Source organism: Centrocercus urophasianus, unplaced genomic scaffold (genome assembly GCF_019232065.1).
Source record: "Centrocercus urophasianus isolate 14NV4802_14NV808 unplaced genomic scaffold, USGS_Curo_1.0 seq_15, whole genome shotgun sequence".
Classification (NCBI taxonomy): domain Eukaryota; kingdom Metazoa; phylum Chordata; class Aves; order Galliformes; family Phasianidae; genus Centrocercus; species Centrocercus urophasianus.
The window spans coordinates 21,858,771-21,879,917 of record NW_024884697.1 but is presented as its reverse complement, the minus strand read 5'-3'; the positions used below and the strand labels follow the sequence as shown (position 1 = coordinate 21,879,917).

General features: G+C 38.8%; 1 protein-coding gene and 1 pseudogene across 1 annotated transcript in view; both read left to right on the top strand.

The window, feature by feature from the left end:
• The window catches only part of KCND2 (potassium voltage-gated channel subfamily D member 2), a 263,617-nt gene that overhangs the window by 230,588 nt on the left and 11,882 nt on the right, over positions 1 to 21,147 (top strand). Inside the window, exon 3 of the mRNA XM_042815918.1 lies at positions 16,329 to 16,491. Within this exon, the coding sequence (XP_042671852.1) occupies positions 16,329 to 16,491 (163 nt within the window). The remainder of the gene's footprint in view (positions 1 to 16,328; positions 16,492 to 21,147) is intronic.
• LOC122158631 lies at positions 18,901 to 19,522 on the top strand (annotated as a pseudogene).

Sequence of the window (21,147 nt, the reverse complement as noted above, 5' to 3'; positions counted from 1 at the left end):
TATTTTTACTGTATCTGTGGAAATTATTATTAATCCAGTTTTTGTAGTGCTATTATGAATCATGAGCATGGATCTGAAAAAGAAGATGAGGATGCTTTTTGTCCACTGCTGTGTATTTTACCTGCAGCAGTGGAGTAAACTCTGTGCCCTAACAACATTATCCCATTTTTCCCACTTGGCTCTAATCAACCTCTTACTTTTAAAAGAGTTCTTCTAATGCAGCTGTAGAGGAGGGTAGGGTATGATAAAGAAAGACACTGCAGAGAACCAAGGAAAACCTCTGCTGTGATACTGGATGGAGTTAAGCAGGGTGCATGAAACCAGTGCAATTTTGAGAGGAGATCATGTTCTGAAAACAGATAGGAGAAAATGGAGGGTCTCTTGTAGAAGGTAAATTAATAGTCATTATACAAATTACCTCACTAAGTAATGTACATCTTCATCACAAGAAACAGTATTAACACTGGCAACCATGTGTCAGTGGGGTTCTCCTCTACAGTCAGATGCAGGTTATGAGCCAAATCACAAAAATCAGATACTTACAGCTGAGAGTGAATGCTCATAAAAGAATCCCAATGGCAGTAAGTGAAACTGTTGTTAGCAGAAAGAGGCCAGAATCTCATCCTCATCAGATGCTATACCTCACTTGAAAAAATTGCTCTTGAAAAAAATTGAATGCTGCTTTTCAGACTACAGTGACCCATTGTGGTAAATCTCTGGGCTAAAAGCCAGTGTTAAGAGTTCTTTCAGAAACTCTCGTCTCTGATAGGAGAAAAGAAGTCACTTCTGGAGGTATGAATGGATATTATGACATAATATCTACAGCAAAGGCATACAGCCATGCCTGTCCCCCCTCTGTCTCTCGTATCACACAACAGCTCAAGGCCAGTCGGTCATTTCTGCATCCGTTACACTGACATGCAACTCTATACAGACTGGAAAATCAGTGGGCAATCACCAAGCAACCCCATCCTGTCCATGAAACAGCATCTCACAGAATCATAGATTGGTTTGGATTGAAAGGGACCTTAAAGTTCCAATCTCCTTGCTATAAGCAGGGATACCTCCCATTAGACCAGGCTTCTCAAAGCCTCATCCAGCCTGGCCTTGAATCCTTCCAAGGAGAGAGCATCCACAACCTCTCTGGGCAACCTGTTCCATTGTCTTACCACCTTCACAGGTCCTGTCATTACACGCCCTTATAAAAAGTCCTCCCCAGATACCCTGTAGGCCCCTTCAGGTACTGGAAGGCTGCTATGAAGTCCTCCTGAAGCCTTCTCTTATCCAGACTGAAATCCCCAATTCTCTCGGTTTGTCCTCATAAGGGAAGTTCACCAGCCCTCTGATCATTTTTGTGACCCTCCTCCGGACCGACTCCAATAATCCAATGTCCTTCTTGTGTTGGGGACCCCATAACTGGACTCAATACTCCAGGTGGGGTCTCATGAAAGCAGAGTTAAGGGGCAGAATCACCTCCCTCGACCTGCTGGTCACACTTCTCTTGATGCAACCCAGGATACGGTTGGCCTTCTGGACTATAAGTGAAGTTCTCTGTGGTGTATCATCATCTTCTATCAGGACTGCTACACTGGCTCCCTCCTCTTTCAGATGCTGGCTTCATCCCCAAAGCTGTGCAGTTGTAACGTGGCCACGAAAAGAAAGAACCTGTAATAAAAAAGTCAAGGAAAAAGGAAAGGAAATCAGTGTTCAACACACTGCAAACAAAACAGCAAAAAAGGACAGAAGAGCTGCTATATAAAAGTCTCTAGAAAGAGATTTATACTCAGTGAGAAGCAGAACTAATTTAAAATGCGTAAAAAGGAGAGGGTTTGGCAGTCCTCATTAAATTGTGCCTGTTGTTATAGAGATAAAAGAAACACAGTTTGAACCAAAAAAAGAAGAAATTTAAAATCCAAGGACAAAATTTTCAGTGAGTGGCAAAGGCAAAATTAAGTACAAGGACTGTCAGATATCAGTGAGAGCTTCTGATTGATTCTGACAAACAAAAAGATAAACACATTGAATACATTTGAACTTCAAGTGGAGACAGGTAGAAGCTGTTAGATTATCCTTTGATGTTGCAGTGGAATTTGAGGTCAAACTGGAGAGATCAGGAAATCATCTTTCAGCTATGGACAGAAGGCTGATCAGGAGAAGCTTTATTTGCGTAGTTATTATTTATATCAAGGGGTCCAAACACAGCCTGCAAGGCTAAGATAAACGATCTGCAGTATATTGCTTTTATAGCATTTTCAATTAAAAAATGGGCTTCTAAACATTCATAGTAGTCAGAGGAAGCCAGTGTGTGGTTCAAAATGCTCAGGAATCACTGGGGATAAGCAGAAGAAGCCCTTATTTGCAGCACAGAGATCAGTCCCGGAAAGGTAATTTTTTTGGTGCTTTCATATCACAGCATTTCTCTGAACATGACACACAACCTTAGGAAGGAGAAAGAATTACAGTGGAGGCACAATATTAATGATTCCAAAAGTCTTGTGTCATAACCCCGAGCAGTGCAGCATCTAATTATTAGGCATAATGATTTGCATGTAGACTGTGCCAAATAATGACAAGAGAATTAGATGCCTAAAAATGGAGTCTGCCCTCTGGGGAAGGTCAGTATAAACGAATTGCTGGGAAAAAAAATAGGTGTAGTGCTGTGGGACTGAATTTTTATTTGCTTGCAGAATCCAAATCCATGCTGTAAGGAGGTCTGCACTGACCAGGAATACACACTGAACTGTCATCTTAAATGAAACAGGTTTGCCTTCCAAAACCTGAAGAAGGGAGTGGATAGGGAAAGACTTTTCTTCCGAACCCCAGGGAAAAATCACAGAATTATCAAGGTTGGAAAAGACCTACAAGATCATATAGTCCAACCATCCACCTATCACCAATAGTTCTCACTAAACCATATCCCTCAACACAACGTCCAAACATTCCTTGAACATCTACAGGGTCGGTGACTCCACCACCTCTCTAGGCAACCCATTCCAGTGCCTGAACACTCTTTCAGAGAAGTAGTATTTCCAAATATCCAGCCTAAATCTCCCCCGGCGCAGCTTGAAGCCATTCCCTCTGGTCCTATCACAGTTACATGAGAGAAGAGGCCGAACCCCAGTTCACTACAACCTCCCTCCAGGTAGTTATAGAGAGCAATAAGGTCTCCCCTGAGCCTCCTCTTCTCCAGGCTGAACATTCCCAGCTCCTTCAGCCGCTCCACACAAGCCCTGCACTCCAGATTCCTCACCAGCTTTGTTGCCCTTCTTTGAACCTGCTCCAGGGCCCCAGTGTCTTTCTTGCAGTGAGGAGCCCAAAACTGGACACAGTACTCGAGGTGCAGCCTCACCAGAGCTGAGTACAGGGGGACAATCACTGCCCTGTTCCTGCTGGCAACACCATTCCTGATGCAAGCCAGGATGCCATTGGCCTTCTTGGTCACCCGGGCACACTGCTGGCTCATGTTCAGCTGAGCATCAGTCAATATCCCCAGGTCCATTTCCTCTACGCAGTCTTCCAGCCACTATGTCCCAAGCCTGTAGTGTTGCCTGGGGTTGTTGGGGCCAAAGTGCAGGACCCAGCATTTGGTCCTGTTGAATCTCATCCCATTGGCTTCAGCCCAGCTCTCCAGCCTGTCCAGATCCCTCTGTAGGGCCTCGCTAACCCCAGGCAGATCCACACTTCCAGACAACTTGGAGTCATCTGCAAACTTACTGAGGGTGCACTCAATGCCCTCATCCAGGTGATCAATAAAGATATTGAAGAGGAGAAGCCCCAGCACCGACACCTGGGGAACACTACTCGTGACCAGTTGCCTGCTGGATTTAGTTCCATTCAAAATGATGTGGGTGTTAACTCTAAATTTTAGCCTTGATGTTTAGTGCAAACCATGCTGGATGGCTAGGATCAGAGACATTTTCTGTCATGAAGGGTTTGACCATCTATGAAATTTCCAGTCTCCAAAAGCTTTACCTAGTGTTGGCAGGTAAAATATTTCTCTCTGTCATCACTTGCTAATAAAAATTATTTAGTTAAAAGATTTGCAAGACTTCTCATAGCTGTAGTTTGATCATTTTAAACAGTATCAAATCTAAGACTTGACTTTCTGAATATTTGGATCTTTTATGAACACAGCCTGCACAGGAAGTGATTGAGAAAATTCTCTCTCCAGCATTCTCTATAGCTAGATTTCTTGAGCATGGAAACTGCCATATCTCTCAGGGCAAAAAGTCTCACACGACTTTCACAATTCCTAACTTTTACCGTTGGCCATCTGATATATTGTCCACAGAGCTCGAGATATGTTTAAGCGAATACTGAAAGTTAGTGCAAGTTATGTAGAGTAGAAATGGGTGTGCCCATCTCTGCCAGTTTTGATAATGCATTTTGTAATGTGACCTTCTGTGTGCTAGTAACTGGACTCATCACACCAATGAATCTCTAAACATTAGCAAACTGCAAAGACATAACAATGACTTCCTGTCACCACTAATATTCTCCTTTGAACTTGTGTCCTGTAACTGAAAAATTCCGTATCTCATTACCAGTTCTCTTACTCATTCAGTCATAATGCTTGATAATGCTGAAATCTACTATTTTTTAATAGATACTGATGAAATCAATTTTCCATGTGTTTCCTCAATTTTTTAAAAATAATGTCTCTGTTCTATATAATGTTTAAAATTATAATCTGCTACAGTCTTTTCAAAAACACACATTTTATAGATCACTGATAACCCTTGAATTTTCTCATTAATCTCTCAGAAATGGAGTTTCCAAGCTGCCACACATCCTTTCTATAATGCTTTTAAATGCAAACTCTATAAAGTTTCTATATGAAAAGTTACCCATTAAAAGTCACATCAAGACTCAAAGCCGTAGTGGTGAAACACTCCTTGACAAAGTCAATACTACACAATCTGACAAAGAGAGGATTTTAGTCTCCCAAATATTGCTTCAATTCTTTCATATGCAGTAAGTACGTATGAAATTTTCATTATGTAAATCACATAAACTCAGCAGTGCCAAGCCTTTTCAACTTGCCAAGGTAGTTCATGGCAGCTGGGAGAGTGAGGGTTAAGCCGTTCATGTAGTGAGTAGCTCACACAGGCTTTTTGGTTTCTTTGCAAGGATATATAACTATGCTCAGCTGAAATGAATTACTCTGTGAGGAAACTTAAGAAGATTGAATGCTACAGCGATTCCTTCTTCTCTTAAGTTTTGGGGGAGGTGGGTGATGATTTAGCACTAATGGAAGGCTGATTTGCGAAGAGTCTTGAGTGAGCTCAGGAAGGATTTTTGTTTTTCTAGACCTGAAGTACATGAATTGTTTCATTTTTCCTGGAGAAAATCCCTAAAAATTGGGAAAGAATGAAAAAGACAGTTAGACCAAGGGGAAAAAAATAGCAAATATTTTGTTTTAGCTGATAGCTTCCATTGATGTGTTTTACCAAGTATTTTCTAAATGGTAAGGCACAAGGTTGTCATGAAAGAGAAAGGAGCTGAATTTCAGAGGGAAAAAAACAGTAGAAGCATTCAGGAAAAATTACTCTCCTGACTATAAGCTTGAACAGGACACTAAGATCTTGGACTGTGATTAATCTTCTTGTGCACAGATGAAAGACATTTTTACTATCTTAAAGGGTAAGTTTAGGTTTAGCCTTATCAAAGTATATATAGTATATATAAAGTATGTATAGTATATATAAAGTATTTATGTGTCTGTGAATGCGTGCATGAAAATATATGAGAGTAATTTTTATTGTTTTAACAGATGTACTTTTAGCATTAAAGAACAATTAGCTAAAGCATTTGGTCTTTGCCCCAGAACCCTAAAGACTTAAGTCAATAACAGTGTTGTACTGACACAAACTATTTTGTGTTTCTCAGCTTGTTTGATGGATTGTAAAAATAATAGTGGTCCATTGGTAGTTGTGTTGACCAGTGCTGAAGATGGTACAAAATATTTCTGAAATGAGGTGAAAATCTTTGAGATAAAACAGATGCAAGGATAAAGGAGAATTCTGATTACTTTTAAAGAGAAGAAAGTATTTCTTTTTATCGCCTCAAGAAAACATTTGAAATATTTCGACTTTCAGAGTTTTTAATGTATTAAACTCCAGCTAATGGGACTAAATGCATGGAAGTTAAACTAGCATGTTTTTTTGTTTTTTTTTTTTTTAAGTTACAAGCAAAAGTGTGACAGCAAGCCTGTGCTGAACACAGGGTACTATTAGGAGTTCGCTGAGGGGAAAAAAAAAAAAAAAACAAACATATGAAATACCAGGTTTGGTGGAAACCATCTGTAGATCTTGGTGTGCTCATTAGAGCACTGGACAGACCTAATGCTAGCAGTGGCTGAGCTCACCATTTCTTCCTTTGCATTCACTTGAGCAGCTGGGTTTGATTGCTAATTGAAATCAGCTCACAGATCCCTGCATTGTGCCCAGTAGCTGTCACAGAAAAAAGGCAAGGTTCTCCTTGCAGACTTCCACAGTGCGTTTCTAGTGTTAATGTGATTTATGCTTGGCATGCTGATGGCTAATATGTACTTGAGAAACTTGGGGATGGATTGGAAGATAAATGCTTTGTTTGGACTTACTTTGCTGCTATTTAACACAAATACTGCATCTGAAAGAAAATCTATAGGATAAATTAATTACATAACATTTTCAGCAATATTTCTGGGATGAAAGAAGAACACTGGACCCTGGTTGTACCTGAGCCTACCACTAATAGGACAATTCTCATTCACCTCCAGTGAGACAAGGCCACATATCAAAACATACCCTTGGGCACTGGAAACGTTCCATTGGAATATGAACCTAAAGCTGTGTTTCATGGCACAATCCTAATTTTAGTCACTATGCTGAGAAATGTTACTGAATGGAAGAATTGAATGTGCTGTTTTCTGAAGTGTCTGGGGGAACAAAGAGCCTACATAAACCACGACGGGGAGATGATCAGTAGCTGCCTTTAGAACTATTTCCCAGGGAGGATGTTTCAAGCCACAGCCTGCCCTGCTGGGAATTAATGGAGCCTGGACTCTTTTTACAGACAAGTTGGTGCAGTCAGTGAAGCCCACGTCGCTCTGGTTTACTACTACTTGTAAAGTGGGTTCTTTATTTGGTCTTTACAATATGCTATGGCCAGAGCCTCACTTGAAGGTGTTGCCTATCATTCATTCCTAACTTTTAATGCAAAGAGTGGCTAGAGATGTTAGTGGTTTTAGAGGTGGAACTTTTTATGTTCTGATGTTAATGGCTCAAGTAGGGATTTCTGGAAACTCTTTCCACTCCATTGTATTTGTACCACTTTATTGAAGATGCTGATTATTCCATGTTGTTAATCCTGGTTTCTTTTTTTCCACAGCATGTAAAAAACTGCCTCTTAATTTTGTATTCTTTTTTAGTTCTGTTCTCCCAAAAAAGGTTTTCAGAAAGAATAAAGAAGGGGGGATAAAACAAAAGTGAATTCACAGGAAAAATATATATTTCTTTTACTTAAGTGTTTGAACAAATCTAAGAGTACCTTTTCTTTTTCTGAGTAGCAGGGGGGCTGGGTGATGCCATTTCAATGATTATTTTGTAAAGATTTTATCATGACAGGCATCACAACTCCCATGCTGTGCCAATAGCCTAGCAGCTCTGTTTTTTGTCAGTGATAGACATCTAGGATATAAAACAAAATACCAGCCCCAACAATATTAAGTTTTGGACAGATAGATAACAGGAATAAGAAATCACATATTAATGTCGTGAATAATAATGAATTATTGTCCAAGCTGGCACCTGAAAATAAGCTATTCTGAACTTCCTCATACCTCATCTTTGAAAACTGCAGTTCTGGTCTTGTTTTCTTGTAAATAATATAGAAGAATTTAGAGGGAAAAAAAGAAGGAAAAAAAAAAAAAAAAAAGGAAAGGGGAAAGAGTATGAGCAAAATAGGGAGTAGATTCTGCATAAGCAGAGCAGGACTTGCCTGTCTAGAAAAGACTTAAGGAGAAGAGGTGTGAAATCACAGGTACCAGGAGCACTGTGGCTGGAGATCACACACCAGCTGCTTTGTCAAATACAAAGATGTGCCTGGGGACATCACATGGAGCAAGGAATTGCCATCAGAAGAGTCAAAAGCAGGCCAAGGACAGCTGACAGAGCAACTGCCTGAATGCTAAAAATCTGCATGGATTCAAGGGGACAAAATAAATCGTATTGAAATGCATTAAGAATAACTAACTGTAAAGAAATTTCAAATAGCACAAAAAGCACCAGAGGTGTAAATGTCTGGAGGCTGGAAGAGCATTCAGGGATATTATTGTGTGTTTACTGTACTTTATCCATATATGTTTATTTGCTTAAGGTTAAGAGACTGAATGCTAGTCTAGATGAAGCTTTGATCTGATCTGCTAGTGGTGTTTTCTTTGTTCATCTCTGAACTTTGAAAGAGCTGGCTAATCCAACCTGACTAAATAAGTACTGTGTCATAGATTCTTATGAGCAAAAAACTTGGAATATTTAGTTTTAAGTAAGTTGGAATTGTGGCAGTGGAGACTGTCTTTCAGATTTATTTTTTTACTGCTTTTTTTTTTATTATTACTGTTGGCAAAAAGAATTTTTACATTTGATCCCAGAAAATGCAAAGCAACTGAGTGACAGAAGAAAAATATAATCTTCCTTTATCATTTTTGCCATCATCAGACCATCTGATGAATATTATTCCCAGTTCCTCTGTCAGCTATACTAAGTATGAATAATTACCCAGCAAAGGGTTTCTTCGCTGCTTATCACTGTGGGATCTTAAAGACTTGAAATTCTGAAGTAATACAACAAAGTCATAAATGAAACCTATGTTAATTAGAGATACTATTCTCAGGACTCTAGATGGTTTCAGGAAATGAAGACTTTTTATATACCTTTTCCTCTCCACTATGCGTTCTTAACCAAATAAAGAGTTTTGTCTTATTCTTCCAAATCAAGCTCTGGATCATTTCAGATTCAGATGCAGCGGTGTTTTAAAAGTACTATTTACTTCTAAGCTGCAGTTTAGATACTTTTCAGATTGCAAATGAACAAGTTGATTCCTTAAGGCAACACAGCTGAAATCTTTATTTAGATATTCCACTTAAGCTTATTGCCAGTAACATTTGAAATTATCTGTTGTTGCATGTAATGTTGAAATAAATGACTAATCTGAGTCAACTTGCCAGTGTTTACTCACCAAGCAGCTTGGAAGCTCCAGGGACCAGCTTCAAAACAATTTTCAGCACCTCCCTAGACAAGGATGCCATTTTGCAATTGTAGGATATAATTCGACATCTCTACGATGTTACTTTCTGCTGCACTTCTTTTTCTACTCTCAAAATGGTTAGGTTTTGTTCTTGACTGATGGTCTTTTTCCCCACAGTCTCAGTGTTAAAATGCGTAGCTAATATTTGCTCGCTGTCAAAGCCTATCTGTGTAGTCCTAGAGTCTGTCGTGAAGCAGGATGAGATCTGTGCATAGAAGTAAAAGGGTGGGGTTAAACAGCTGCTCTTTTCCAAAGGAGACAGTGGCAGATCAATTGATGAGTATTATTCCTGCAGCAGAAGGCTTGGGCACTGTTCTCAGGTACAAACAGGATGACAAGGACACCAGCCCTTCCCACAGTAGCCCCATTATACCCTACAAGTGATGGCCAATGGATTGTAGGAACCACAGTAATTTAGGGCAGTTTGCAAATTTTGTGTTGAGAATAATTTTTCTATGTCACTCTTCTTCTTGGTGAAAATTGTCTGATCCATTCCAAAATATTCTCTTTCTCCTTTTAAAAACAAACAAACAAAAAAAAATTCATTTTTTCTTCTGATAAGTGTAGGGAAAAATAAAATTCACTGCCAAAAAATCCTATACCTCAGTTTTATGTCTGTTCAGGTGTAACAGACATATTGGAAGTCAGCTGAGCTGTAGCCCTCTGTAGCCCTAGTAATGTAAATAACTACCATACATCATTAAGCAGAGATTGCATTTCTGTGGTGCTTTGCAGCTGCTCATGGGCAGGTAGGATATTAGCTTTCCCCACGGAGTGAGGGAGACATGACAAAAAGGAAACACAAAGACATTTTCTATCTTCTCGCATTTAATATTTTACAGCAAAGGAAAACAGAAGGATATTAGTCATCTGGATCTCGACTGCAAGAAGCTGAGATTGTTTCTATGGGCAGGTCTTTTAACTTTCCCATGCAAGAGGTGTTTGTTTGTTTGTTTTTTATGACCTCTAAATACTCCCACCTCAGCAAATCTGCTTAAGCTTCTTGGATGAAAGCCCTAATGCACGTGCAAAAAATCCCTGTATTTCATTTGAAACCTTATATTTCAGAACCACAAACTCAGCCAGGTGCAGGGGCAGTACTGTGTCACCATCCAGAGGGACTCTGCTCCTGCAGTCTGGTAAGCCCAGGAGCATGGCTGCTCTTGAGAAGCAGATGTGCTACTCATCATTCATGAATGATCATTCTGGCTGGTGCTTGCAGCAGCATTCTGGACCCCAGAGGAGACCACGTCCATCAGTACTGAGCAGAAGATTGGGCTGTTACAACAGAGGGCCCTTCACAGCAGTAAAAGCAGCCCGAAAGATTATTTGTAATTCCATTCAGAATCTCCCCAGGTTGGAATAAAATTTGGAATAATGTGTGTAATGTTTCACATCTCATACCTAACAGCAATATTTTGTATTATTAGAAATTACTTTTCCAAAATCATTAGGCTATTTTAAGACCAAGGTAAGGCTGCAAATTCATCATGATTATTGTTAGTGTCAGAGAGGCTAGGAGTTAGTTTTCTTTCTTTCTCCCCTGTGCTGGAGCTTATGTGCATGCCTGATGGGGTGGCTGGCTGCCTAAATGCAAGGGCTGATGAGCAGCTGTGTGATCTTGGTGGAGAGTCCTACAGAGCATCCTCTGGGGTTCAGCCTGAGGCTGCTGGAAAGGAGGGAAGTGCCATCAGCTGGGATGGGAAGCCAGAGAGCAGGTGCACAATCCCACAGAGATGAGTGGCCAACAGCCCTGTCAAACTGGAAGAGGAGAGAATATGCCCTGTCCTGGGAATGGGGGGGAAGGAGAACAGGGCTGAAGGAAAATGCTCAGGCTGCCACGATTGTATTAATTACCTCCAGTGCCAAAAGCTGGAGCTTTACCTGCACAGCATGCCAAACCCACTGGGAAACATGGCTGTCAGCCACACAGGTGGAATAATATGCAACTCTGGCTTCTAATTAGATGGTTTCATTTCCATGGGTCTTCTACTGTTTTCATTGTTCTTTGACCATACTTTTGCTTGCTTTTAAAATAAATATTGCCAAGTTAATTTAACGAATTTTTGTTGGTGTTTTCTTTTTTTCTTTTTTTCTTTTTTTTTTTTCTTTACAACTCCATTATTTTCCATTATTTTGTAATACGTTTTACATGCTTGGAAATAAAAATGTTACCAGCTTTCCTTCTTCAGCAAATAAGATGGGAGCAGACAACGGACCTCAATCAACGTAATGTTTGTAAAAGAATGTAAATGAATTCGAAAGAGGTGGGAGAGGGCAGAAGTATTTGCAACATGCATTAAAATTGGCTTTAGGCATTTGCATTTAATTTTAATGGTGTTTATGCCCCCTAGTGCCAGAAAGCGCTATTGCATCTCGATGTTCCGAATATTGACAAGTTTATTTTTCACGTCAGTCTCAATTATTTGATCTTTGTAAAAGTGCACATCCTGGATTTATTTTTACTATATATCTCCTGCAGTTTGAGAATTTATCTGTCGAGATCATTGGATGTTTGGGAATTTTCTGCCTATGGTAAATGATTGCAAATTTGCATTTCTAATCTCTGAAGCGCGTATAAAATAATCACTACATAGAAATAGAAATATTCTTTTGATTATTTTACCCTCCAGAATACAGTTAATTTTCATTTGAAAAAGAATGACTCCTGAGTTCTAGCAAACAGACACTTAAAAAGCAGCATTGTCAATCTCATTGATAAAGATTGTTAAAGGAAAGACCTTTGCTCAGAGAAAAATGGCTGAAGGGTAAGAGTTGTTTCAAATAATCCTAGATGACAGATGATCTGTCTTAGATTGAACAAGAAAAAAAAAAAGCAGTTGTCATTAGACTCAGTAATAAGACAAATATCTGAAGATGAGAGAAATACTGATTCAGATTTCTTGAATTCTCAGTATGCAACATTGGGTGTATTATGCTCAACAGTTAGAAAAGCAGTATCGCTTTGGCAGGTGGGCGTCTGTAGGTTAGCTCTGACATAGTAATATTTTTGGGTACAGAATGGGCATTTGTAATTCTAAATACATCAGGTTTTCCCAAGCTCCTACAAAGCCCACCCTTATGTGTGTGGTTCAATCTGCATTTCAAGCCTCCACATCTGTCATGCAAAGGTATAAGAAATCATGCCCCTGTTGCTCAGGTTAAAGATCCAGTGTTAATTCTCAAGACTTGCAGTCTTCACTTGCAATATAGAATCAAATGTGCAGACGTGTTCTATTGCCCGTTGAATACAAACAACTGGGACAAACATTCCATTAAATCCATCCATTTAATCTATCCCTTAATGAACAGAGAGCCATGGACTGAAGCAGTAGCACAGTAGCACTGTGTCCAGTAAAACCAATGCATTAATTTGATCACGTAGTTTCTGACTTGTGATTTGATAGAACTTGACTGACATATCTAGTTTGTCACATCCTTTTCACTTCCTTTTTTGGGTAATGTTGAACGCCTCTGACGGATAACACAGATAAACATGGCATCTCTTCTTCCTCACTTCATCCAGGGTTTACAATATTGTGATGACACTTTTGATGTTGCAAAATTAGATTGTCAGTAGAAATCATAAATGCCCAAAGACCAACGTGGGCTTTGGCCACAATGAGACATAAATGGAACAGACTATATATAAAGCTATGAAAAGATTGATTGAAAGTAGGAAAAAAAAACCAAAACACTTACAGGAGAATATGTTTGCAGTTACAGTCTAAATAGCATGGAGACAAGTAGAGTACTACGTAAAACCCTGAAATAATTCCCTTTTGAGAAGTCTATGAAAATTTCCTAATAAAATTCAATATCTGTTGTGTTCCTTCACCGAAGAGATCAAATCTGTGGCAGAAATCAACATTTGTCTTAAAGATTCAAGCATAATTTTCCACTTTAAAATACAAGAACCACAAAGCTAAGTCTAAAATCTGAGGTATTTTTAGTGCAGATTTTCCAAGGAAAGTTACAGATAAGGTGAAGGGAGAAATTCTCCCTTTGTTTTCTGTCATCCACTTCCATCGATGGTACTCACTGATATACGAAGTACAACTAAAGGTAAACTTTAACCAGCAGGAAGAATTTCGATAACAATTTTAGTCATGCCGATGCTAGACTAAAATCTGTGTCACTGTCCCAGAAGAGAACAAGGCTAGCCAGGATAGTAAAATCTCCTTTAGTGAGTGAACATATTTCTCATGCAGTACAGGTGGAGTAATGTCTTGGCAGTCATATTTTCTGAACGTAATTTTATCTAAACCTCCCGAAAACTGTTTATCAACAGGAGAAAAACTAATTATGTTAGGGTTATTAAAGATGTGAAAAGTATTATTAGCACTAAACAGTGGACAAACAGCATTACTTTTGGAAAATGTCACTGTAGTACAATTCACTCAAGCTGAAAAACAAATAAAAGCAAGTTATTTCAAAATAGGTGATATATCCATCCTTTCATTTTGCTCAGAAATGATTAAAAACATTGTAAAATACCTTCACGTATCAAACAACATTATTTTTTTTGTTTCATTCCATATCACTGAAATACCATGAAAAGCTGTCTCCTCATATTCCTAGGTAGGTTACACATAAATAGTGAAATTTTGGAGATGTATCTGCTATAACTCCCATCACCACGCCTAAAACATGTTTGTGGTTAATTCACCTAATTATGGTGTCACATATTGAGCAGGGTGGTATATCCTTGAGCAACTTCAAACCAAATTAGAACTAGAAATTCCTTCAGTTCACAGCAGCTACTGGTGCCAATATAGGCTTATGATGGTTCAGCACTTTCACATTTCAAGTGATAATTTTAGTTATCTAAATATAGGCTTAGTAATCTAGTTTGATAGGTCTGTCCTAATACTACTAGATGTGTATAAATTTTGTATTTCAAGTTCTGATTGTGTCAAGTGTGTGTAAATATATCCAGCCTTCTAAATAGCTTTCCGTTGATACACTTGAATTCAATTTCTGAAACTACTTGGGTCATAGCCTAAAGAAAGAAGCAAAACACTGACAGTCCCTGTAGCCAATAATGTTTACTACTGGTCTCATCCTAGGCCTTCCCTTTTGAGCAAACTTCTGGCCACCCATCACACCCAGGTGCTCACAGGGCAGAGTGGGGCTGCTGGGCAAACCCTCCAGCCCACAGCAGCCCCGTGCTTCCATTCATTCACCATTGCTGAAAAAAGCTGGGTGCAGTAGTTAGGTGTCAGGGATCCCGTTCAGCAAAGGGATCTCGAAAAGCTGATTATCCTCCCACATGCCCAACAGTTGTCTATGTATCACTTCTGAGAATGGCTGGTTGGCTTAGGAAGAAAAGCACCAGAAAATACCCTTTGTTGTAAGGCACAAATGTTAGTAGCTTAGTAAAGCTCTCTTTCCAGTGTTCTTTATTTTATACATCCTGTAATTGAGACAACCTGTAGCATTAACTTAGAAGATGGTTTCTATTACATGGTGTCATTTTATCCACTCCCGCATGTCACAAAATCAGCAATTATCAACACTGAATTTCTGAGGGGGTGACTATTTTATTAGTACAAATATTAATATACTTTTTTCCTGTGAATGTTTTAAACCTGGGCATGCCTTATAAAGCAGCTAAACGTTTATTTTACACAACATAGTCACAGTCAATAAACTAACACTAGGCCATCTATATTATGTCTGCCTGGATGAACCATATTTGAATCTTTGAGTTAAATACCTTCTTCTTATCTTACAAAATTCAAGTAATTCATCTTCACCCACAAGGTGATATATGATCTCCTTCACACACAGGTTGAGCTCTCGTTGCTGGAAAGCATTCTCTAACCATGGTTAGGCAGTCCCTCTTCTCATGATTATGGACACAATTTGGACCATGTAATTTGAAGACTCCACCCTAACTTATCTATTTGTCTTTCTAGCTCCTGCTGAACTGCTTTTCTTTTCCAGATAGCACTCTCCAAATACTGTCCGTCCTGCAGTTTTATTTCTTACCTTTTTTCATATTGTTGTAAACTCTGCAGCAGAAAAATATGCTGTGTCTCTGTACACAAGGACATGCTACAATCTATGTTTATTAATAGTTTAAAACTCACTTGAAGCAGAATGGTACTTGCAGGTAATGTATCTCTTTATTAAACTCTGTAGTATGTAATTACATCCTTGTCCTATAGAATATGGCAGTCTACAAAGAGCAAATAGCTGATATCTCTTAATAAGCTGTCACGGGAATCCCTCTACATACTTCTCAGCAACGCTATGGGAAATATTATATCGTTGCTGGAAAAAAACAATATCCAGCATCATAAAGAAATGTGGTAAATTCCAGCCTGAATAATTCTGAACACTGCCAGTATTTGCAGATTTCTTTGATTGTTTGCATTTGTAGCTTGAGTTTCTGGAGTTTGCTTCTGGCTACATGGAAAAATGTTTAGAGTACAGAAGGGACCTCTGAAGGTCAGATTTTCTAGCCTCTCACTCAAAGAAGTCCTATCAACAACAATAGATTAGGTCAGATGTATTTCTGTTCAGCCAAGTCTTGAAAATCTCCAAGGATAAAAAGTTCATGATCTCCTGGGCTTCCAAAATACACTGCCCTCCTAAATGAAAGCTCTATATCAGCTTAGTGAGAATATAGATTATTCAGCTTGGCATCTAACTTACCAAGTGATCTCCTGTGGTTCTCATCAGTGGAAAGCAGTGAGTTCTTCAATTAAACAGAGTAAAGACTTTGACCCTGAGAATTTTTCCATAGGCAGGTCTGTCTTCATTGCAATAGAGTCAGCTTGGGAAGACTTGAGCAGCTAAAACACAGATGCTCACAGTTGATCAACAGGATACCAAATGTTACCTTCAAATTAATAAAAAATTCATGCCCAGCACTAGGCTTGCTGTATGGACAAACATGGATGTGTGTAAAATATTATATCCATCAAGCATTATTTGCAAGAGAAGTAAAATCTATTGTGCAATTAATTTATCTTGAGATTCAATACTTTAAAAAGATTTTGTCTTTGCTAAGAGTTTTATTTTCTTTAACCCAGATATGGTGACATGGTGCCGAAGACAATAGCTGGCAAGATTTTTGGTTCAATATGCTCCTTGAGTGGAGTGTTAGTGATTGCTCTGCCAGTTCCTGTGATTGTCTCCAACTTCAGCCGTATCTACCACCAGAACCAACGAGCAGACAAGCGCAGGGCACAAAAGGTGAGCTCCTCAATTTTGTGCCTTTTGATACTGAGAACAGTTTAAAAGTAATTTTTTTATGTATCTCGAAAGTGAGTAGCATTTATTACAAAGATGACTGCTATGTGTATACATTACATGCCAAGCCAGAGTTCCAGATGTAAATACTGTGTTATTTTTAATTTAAATAAAAATGGTTCGTTTATCTTTCTTTGTCAGAATGTACAGATGTAATTAAAGATGTAATTCATCCTAATTGTTAGACCAGATCTACTGTTTTTAGGCAATACCTGTAGTACTGCCTACTGAAAGCATCATTTTTCAGGAAAACTTTCTTTCCTCAAGAGTGCTCTGAGAAGAAAAAAAGAAAAAAAGAAAAAAAAAAGAAAAAAAAGAAGAAAAAAAAAACCAACAACGCCTAAAAACATAAGCATTACTTCTAATGTCTGTCTTAACAGCCAGTTTCACTAATCCAATTGTTTAATTCCCAGGTGAACTCCCTGGAGAATCTGACTATTGGGAACTTGTCTCCTTAGCACTTCTTTGCTTAAAAGGCTTCAGAAAAAGCTGAATCAGGAAAAGACAAAAACGAAAGAATTTATTTTTTTTTTCACTTTTCTTGGTGACTGATATCACCAAAATATCAACTAGCTCTATGAAAAGGCATTTTTTCTCCCTGACCTACAAGCACAAGGCCAAGAATCAGGAAGACCTATTTACCAGGAAATATGCAGCCAAGCCAGAGAAGCACCATTGTTTCCAGCCCACATCTAAAATGCCAGTCCCAATCCACTTTACTCAGCCTTCTGAATGAGAAATGTCTTGTATGGCCTCTCTTGACACCTGAAGCACTGATAAGAGATTGTAATCGTTCTGCTATTTACTCTATGGAAAAGGTTCATCACCCAGTGGGCCCAGAGATTCTGAAGGGTCCAGTGAGAGTGGGATCCCTGCCCACAAAAGTGTGCAGGCAGGTCATGGATGAAGAATATACATGTTGAACAAGGGAACAGAGGCTGCATCTGCCTCCTAAAGACAATAGCAATTAGTTTAGAGATTATAACATGAAAAACAAAAATTTGTTATTCCTGGCCACCGTTTTGACTGATGATTCAATAGAATAAACAAACACAGTGATATAAGTCTTGGAAAATCTTCGAATCAGGAGAAACAGAGGTACATTGCCTAGAAAGTCAGTCATAGATCTGGGATGAAGACATTGTATCCTTTAAATAGACACATCTCGAGACACTTGGGAAAATGGCTACCAAAGAGAACAGGGTATCCCAGAGACACTTAGAAACCTGATTTCAAATACAGGCTGTTTCAGTGCTCCAAGTATCATATCTCTCCTATGTACTAATTACACACATCCTTTTGCATCGTTTTGTCCTATGTCCCAGTCATATACTCCCTTCTCCCACAACTGGAAAACACGGAGAATACATAACTTGTACATGGTTTTTGTAGAGGATTTTTCATTCCTATTATGTAATGGCAGTAAAGAGTGAAAGAACTGTATGTACCAGCAGAACACAGTGCTTCATTACTATGCCTCAGAGCACTGTGCCAGTCATGGATAACAGACCTGCTTGATCCCAGCAATCAATGTGCCTGTTCTGAGCTTTCATGACTGCACAGACCAACCAGCCTTACTTCAGATACACACAGCCGCCTACCGTATAATGTTGAATAAATTTTTCTATATCTGATTTGCACTTTACAGTGAAAAAGAGATGGAAATTGGGAAATACCTTACAAAAATCAGATCAGCAGACTGGCGGATATTCCCTATAGTCTCTTCCTGCATAGAAACTGTTTAATAACTGACTTTCTCTCCTTGAAAAACAGTGAGCTCATTGTATGCCACAAACAGGAATGTGAAGTGATGAACGGCAATTCCGCAAAATCTCGCTTCCTCTGCTCCCCAGAACAGTGCCAAGAGTAAGGATCACAGATTTACTCTGACCACATTTATATCCTTCTTGCTTTAGTAAAAAAATGGCTTTAAGGTCTGGTTAATGTAGCACTAGAAATGTTTCATTGATTTCTCCTATTGCAAAACTTATCTTCTCTCTCATTTTAAAATGACTGAGAGGATATGAACTGAATATTGCTCTGAGGGACTGAAAGAAAAGTCAGCAAAAATAACTTACTGAATATTGCACTGTCTGTATTTATCAATATTTACCTATGAAGTATAGATTTGCATTTCACAGGAGAGCTCCACTATCTTTGAATAAGGTGTCCAGGCCACCAGGTTGGCTGCAAGCCATGATCATAGCGCAGCAGGAGGCACTGAGGTGATGGCCCTGCCCAGCCTGCCATCCCTTACAAAGCTCCCTCCCATTTTGCCTCCCTCACTTGGCTATTGGCTGTGGCTCAGCAGAATGTCCTGGCAGTGAAGGGGCCTTGGTCTAGCAGGTAGAGATGAGCAACAGCAGTAGTAAGAGAGCACTACCAACAGCAGCACTGTGACTTAAACAAGACTACTTTAGAATTAAGAAAGATCCAGTGCCTTATACCTGTGCAGAACCCCTACCATCTAATATCCCGACAACAAAGTGCCATTCAAGGAACCTGAAATGACTCCCTTTGAAGGTGGCTATTGTCATAGGAAATTAATTTTCTAAAGAATTTCCTTTTAAACCTCTTAGTATGTATATGATTACACCTATTGAAAGGCTTGACTGTAACAGAAGGCTGTGTCTTTCAATCACTGATTTCCACCATAACTCATGGAATCCAGCTTGGTCAGTTTCAACAATGTTGATGGGCTGTCTTAGTTGTACAGTAGAAAAGGATCTCACAGTGGGTAGCAGAGTTCACAAAAACTGCTGTTGCACAAAGTTTAGCATTCAGTGTTCCATTAGCACCTGCCAACCATCCAGGCCTCCAGCAGGCCTGTCAAAACCATGGACTCTTAGGTGGAGCTTTGGCAGAATTATTTGTTAGTTGGATTTGCAGTCATTGCCGTACAATCAAATATGTACTGAGAAATGTAGTTGCAAGAATGAGTGGAAAAGAAATCCAAGAGGTAGTTCCTGAGTAAGTGAGACTCTGAGCATCTGACTTTTGACACTAGGATAAACTATGATTTAAATTTGTTTTGAGCCAAGAAACTACAGCCCTGTCAGTCTTACCTCCATCCCTGGGAAGGTGATGGACAACTTATGTTGTTCAAAGTACAGCATAAACCCTTGCAAGAGATGGTACTGCCTGTTTGCTACAACAGAATCACAGAATCACAGAATTGTAGGGGTTGGAAGGGACCTCCAGAGATCATTGAGTCCAACCCCCCTGGAATTTGGAAATTCCTTTATCAATATCTCATAGATAATTTCAAACAAGATAGCCTTTATCATGGATAAATTCAATCAAAATAGCCTTTAGAAATGACCAAACATTTGGGCAGTAAGGAAACTTGATAGAATTCAGTGAAGTGCTGAAAGCTAATCTTAGGAGACTTATTGAAAATCCATGTGACCACCAACACATGCATTTACTGAATTCCATGCTGTCCTTCAAGATTAAAAAAATAAAATAATGCTGCACATTAATGCTCGAGAGAAGGAAGTGAAATTTATAAATATATCATCTCATTTTGAATGCATTTTAAAGGAAAATCCTACTTCTAATTATGAAAATGCATTGCTGTAAAAGAGACCTCAATATAAACAATAAATAAAAAATAAAAAGGGAAAAGGAAAAAAAAAAATTGTTATCTGAACATTTTCCTCTATCAGCTATTGATGTCCAAGAATCAGAACTTATCTGGCAATAGATAGATAAATAATACAACCTACATACAGGAGTTTGCACTCGGGGCTTAACTAATTATTGTCTACAGTCTTATTTTGCTTTTTCCTCAAGTAGATTTATCAGAAGTGTAGACAGTTTTGAAGAACGCTGCTTTTCTCAGCTAGAGACAACTGCAGGAGGTCAAGTTATTTTCATTTCTCATCAGTGCCTTCAAGTGGCAAATCTAATGACAGATGTGTTGTGACTGGTCCATATGGAAACAAACAGACGGAAACACAAATGGAAACATAAACAGAAACATGACAGCTAGCTCCAAAATCTGACAATGCATACGATTCAACTTGATTCTTTCATATTATTATGGCCTTCTATTTTCACATTGGAAAATACTTTGTAAAGATAGGCTGGGCTCATATTTCATTATTTACTAGTTATACTTGATGTATTTATCTATCAAGTTATAAATAATTAGGTACTAGATAAATATAAATAGCTTTAGGACAAATTACAATAACTGCTTAATAGCACCTAGAGCCAAGCTTTTGCAATAAGGAACCATGCTATGAATGCAATTTATTTTAGCTTAAATGGAGTGTTAGCCTCAGTGAAGTTGTAGAGATAGCCAGTGGAATAGCTTACCTAAGATCTTTGAAATTCAGCAAAAAAGCACTCGAGTTTACTGAGTTTGAGTAGAGTGTGAAAGCAAGGTGCAACTCATGAACCTTTTTAAATTGCATATCCACTAACATGCAAAGTAAACAGCGTTTTCCTCTCTACTGCATGCAGATGTTCTATAAATTATTTTCTGTAATTTGAAGTTTACTACTAGCAATTACTGGAAATGAGAAAAATCAGAGCCTGATTTTTCACTTGAAAGCAAATATATTCAATGGATTTATGAAAGACCAAACAAAC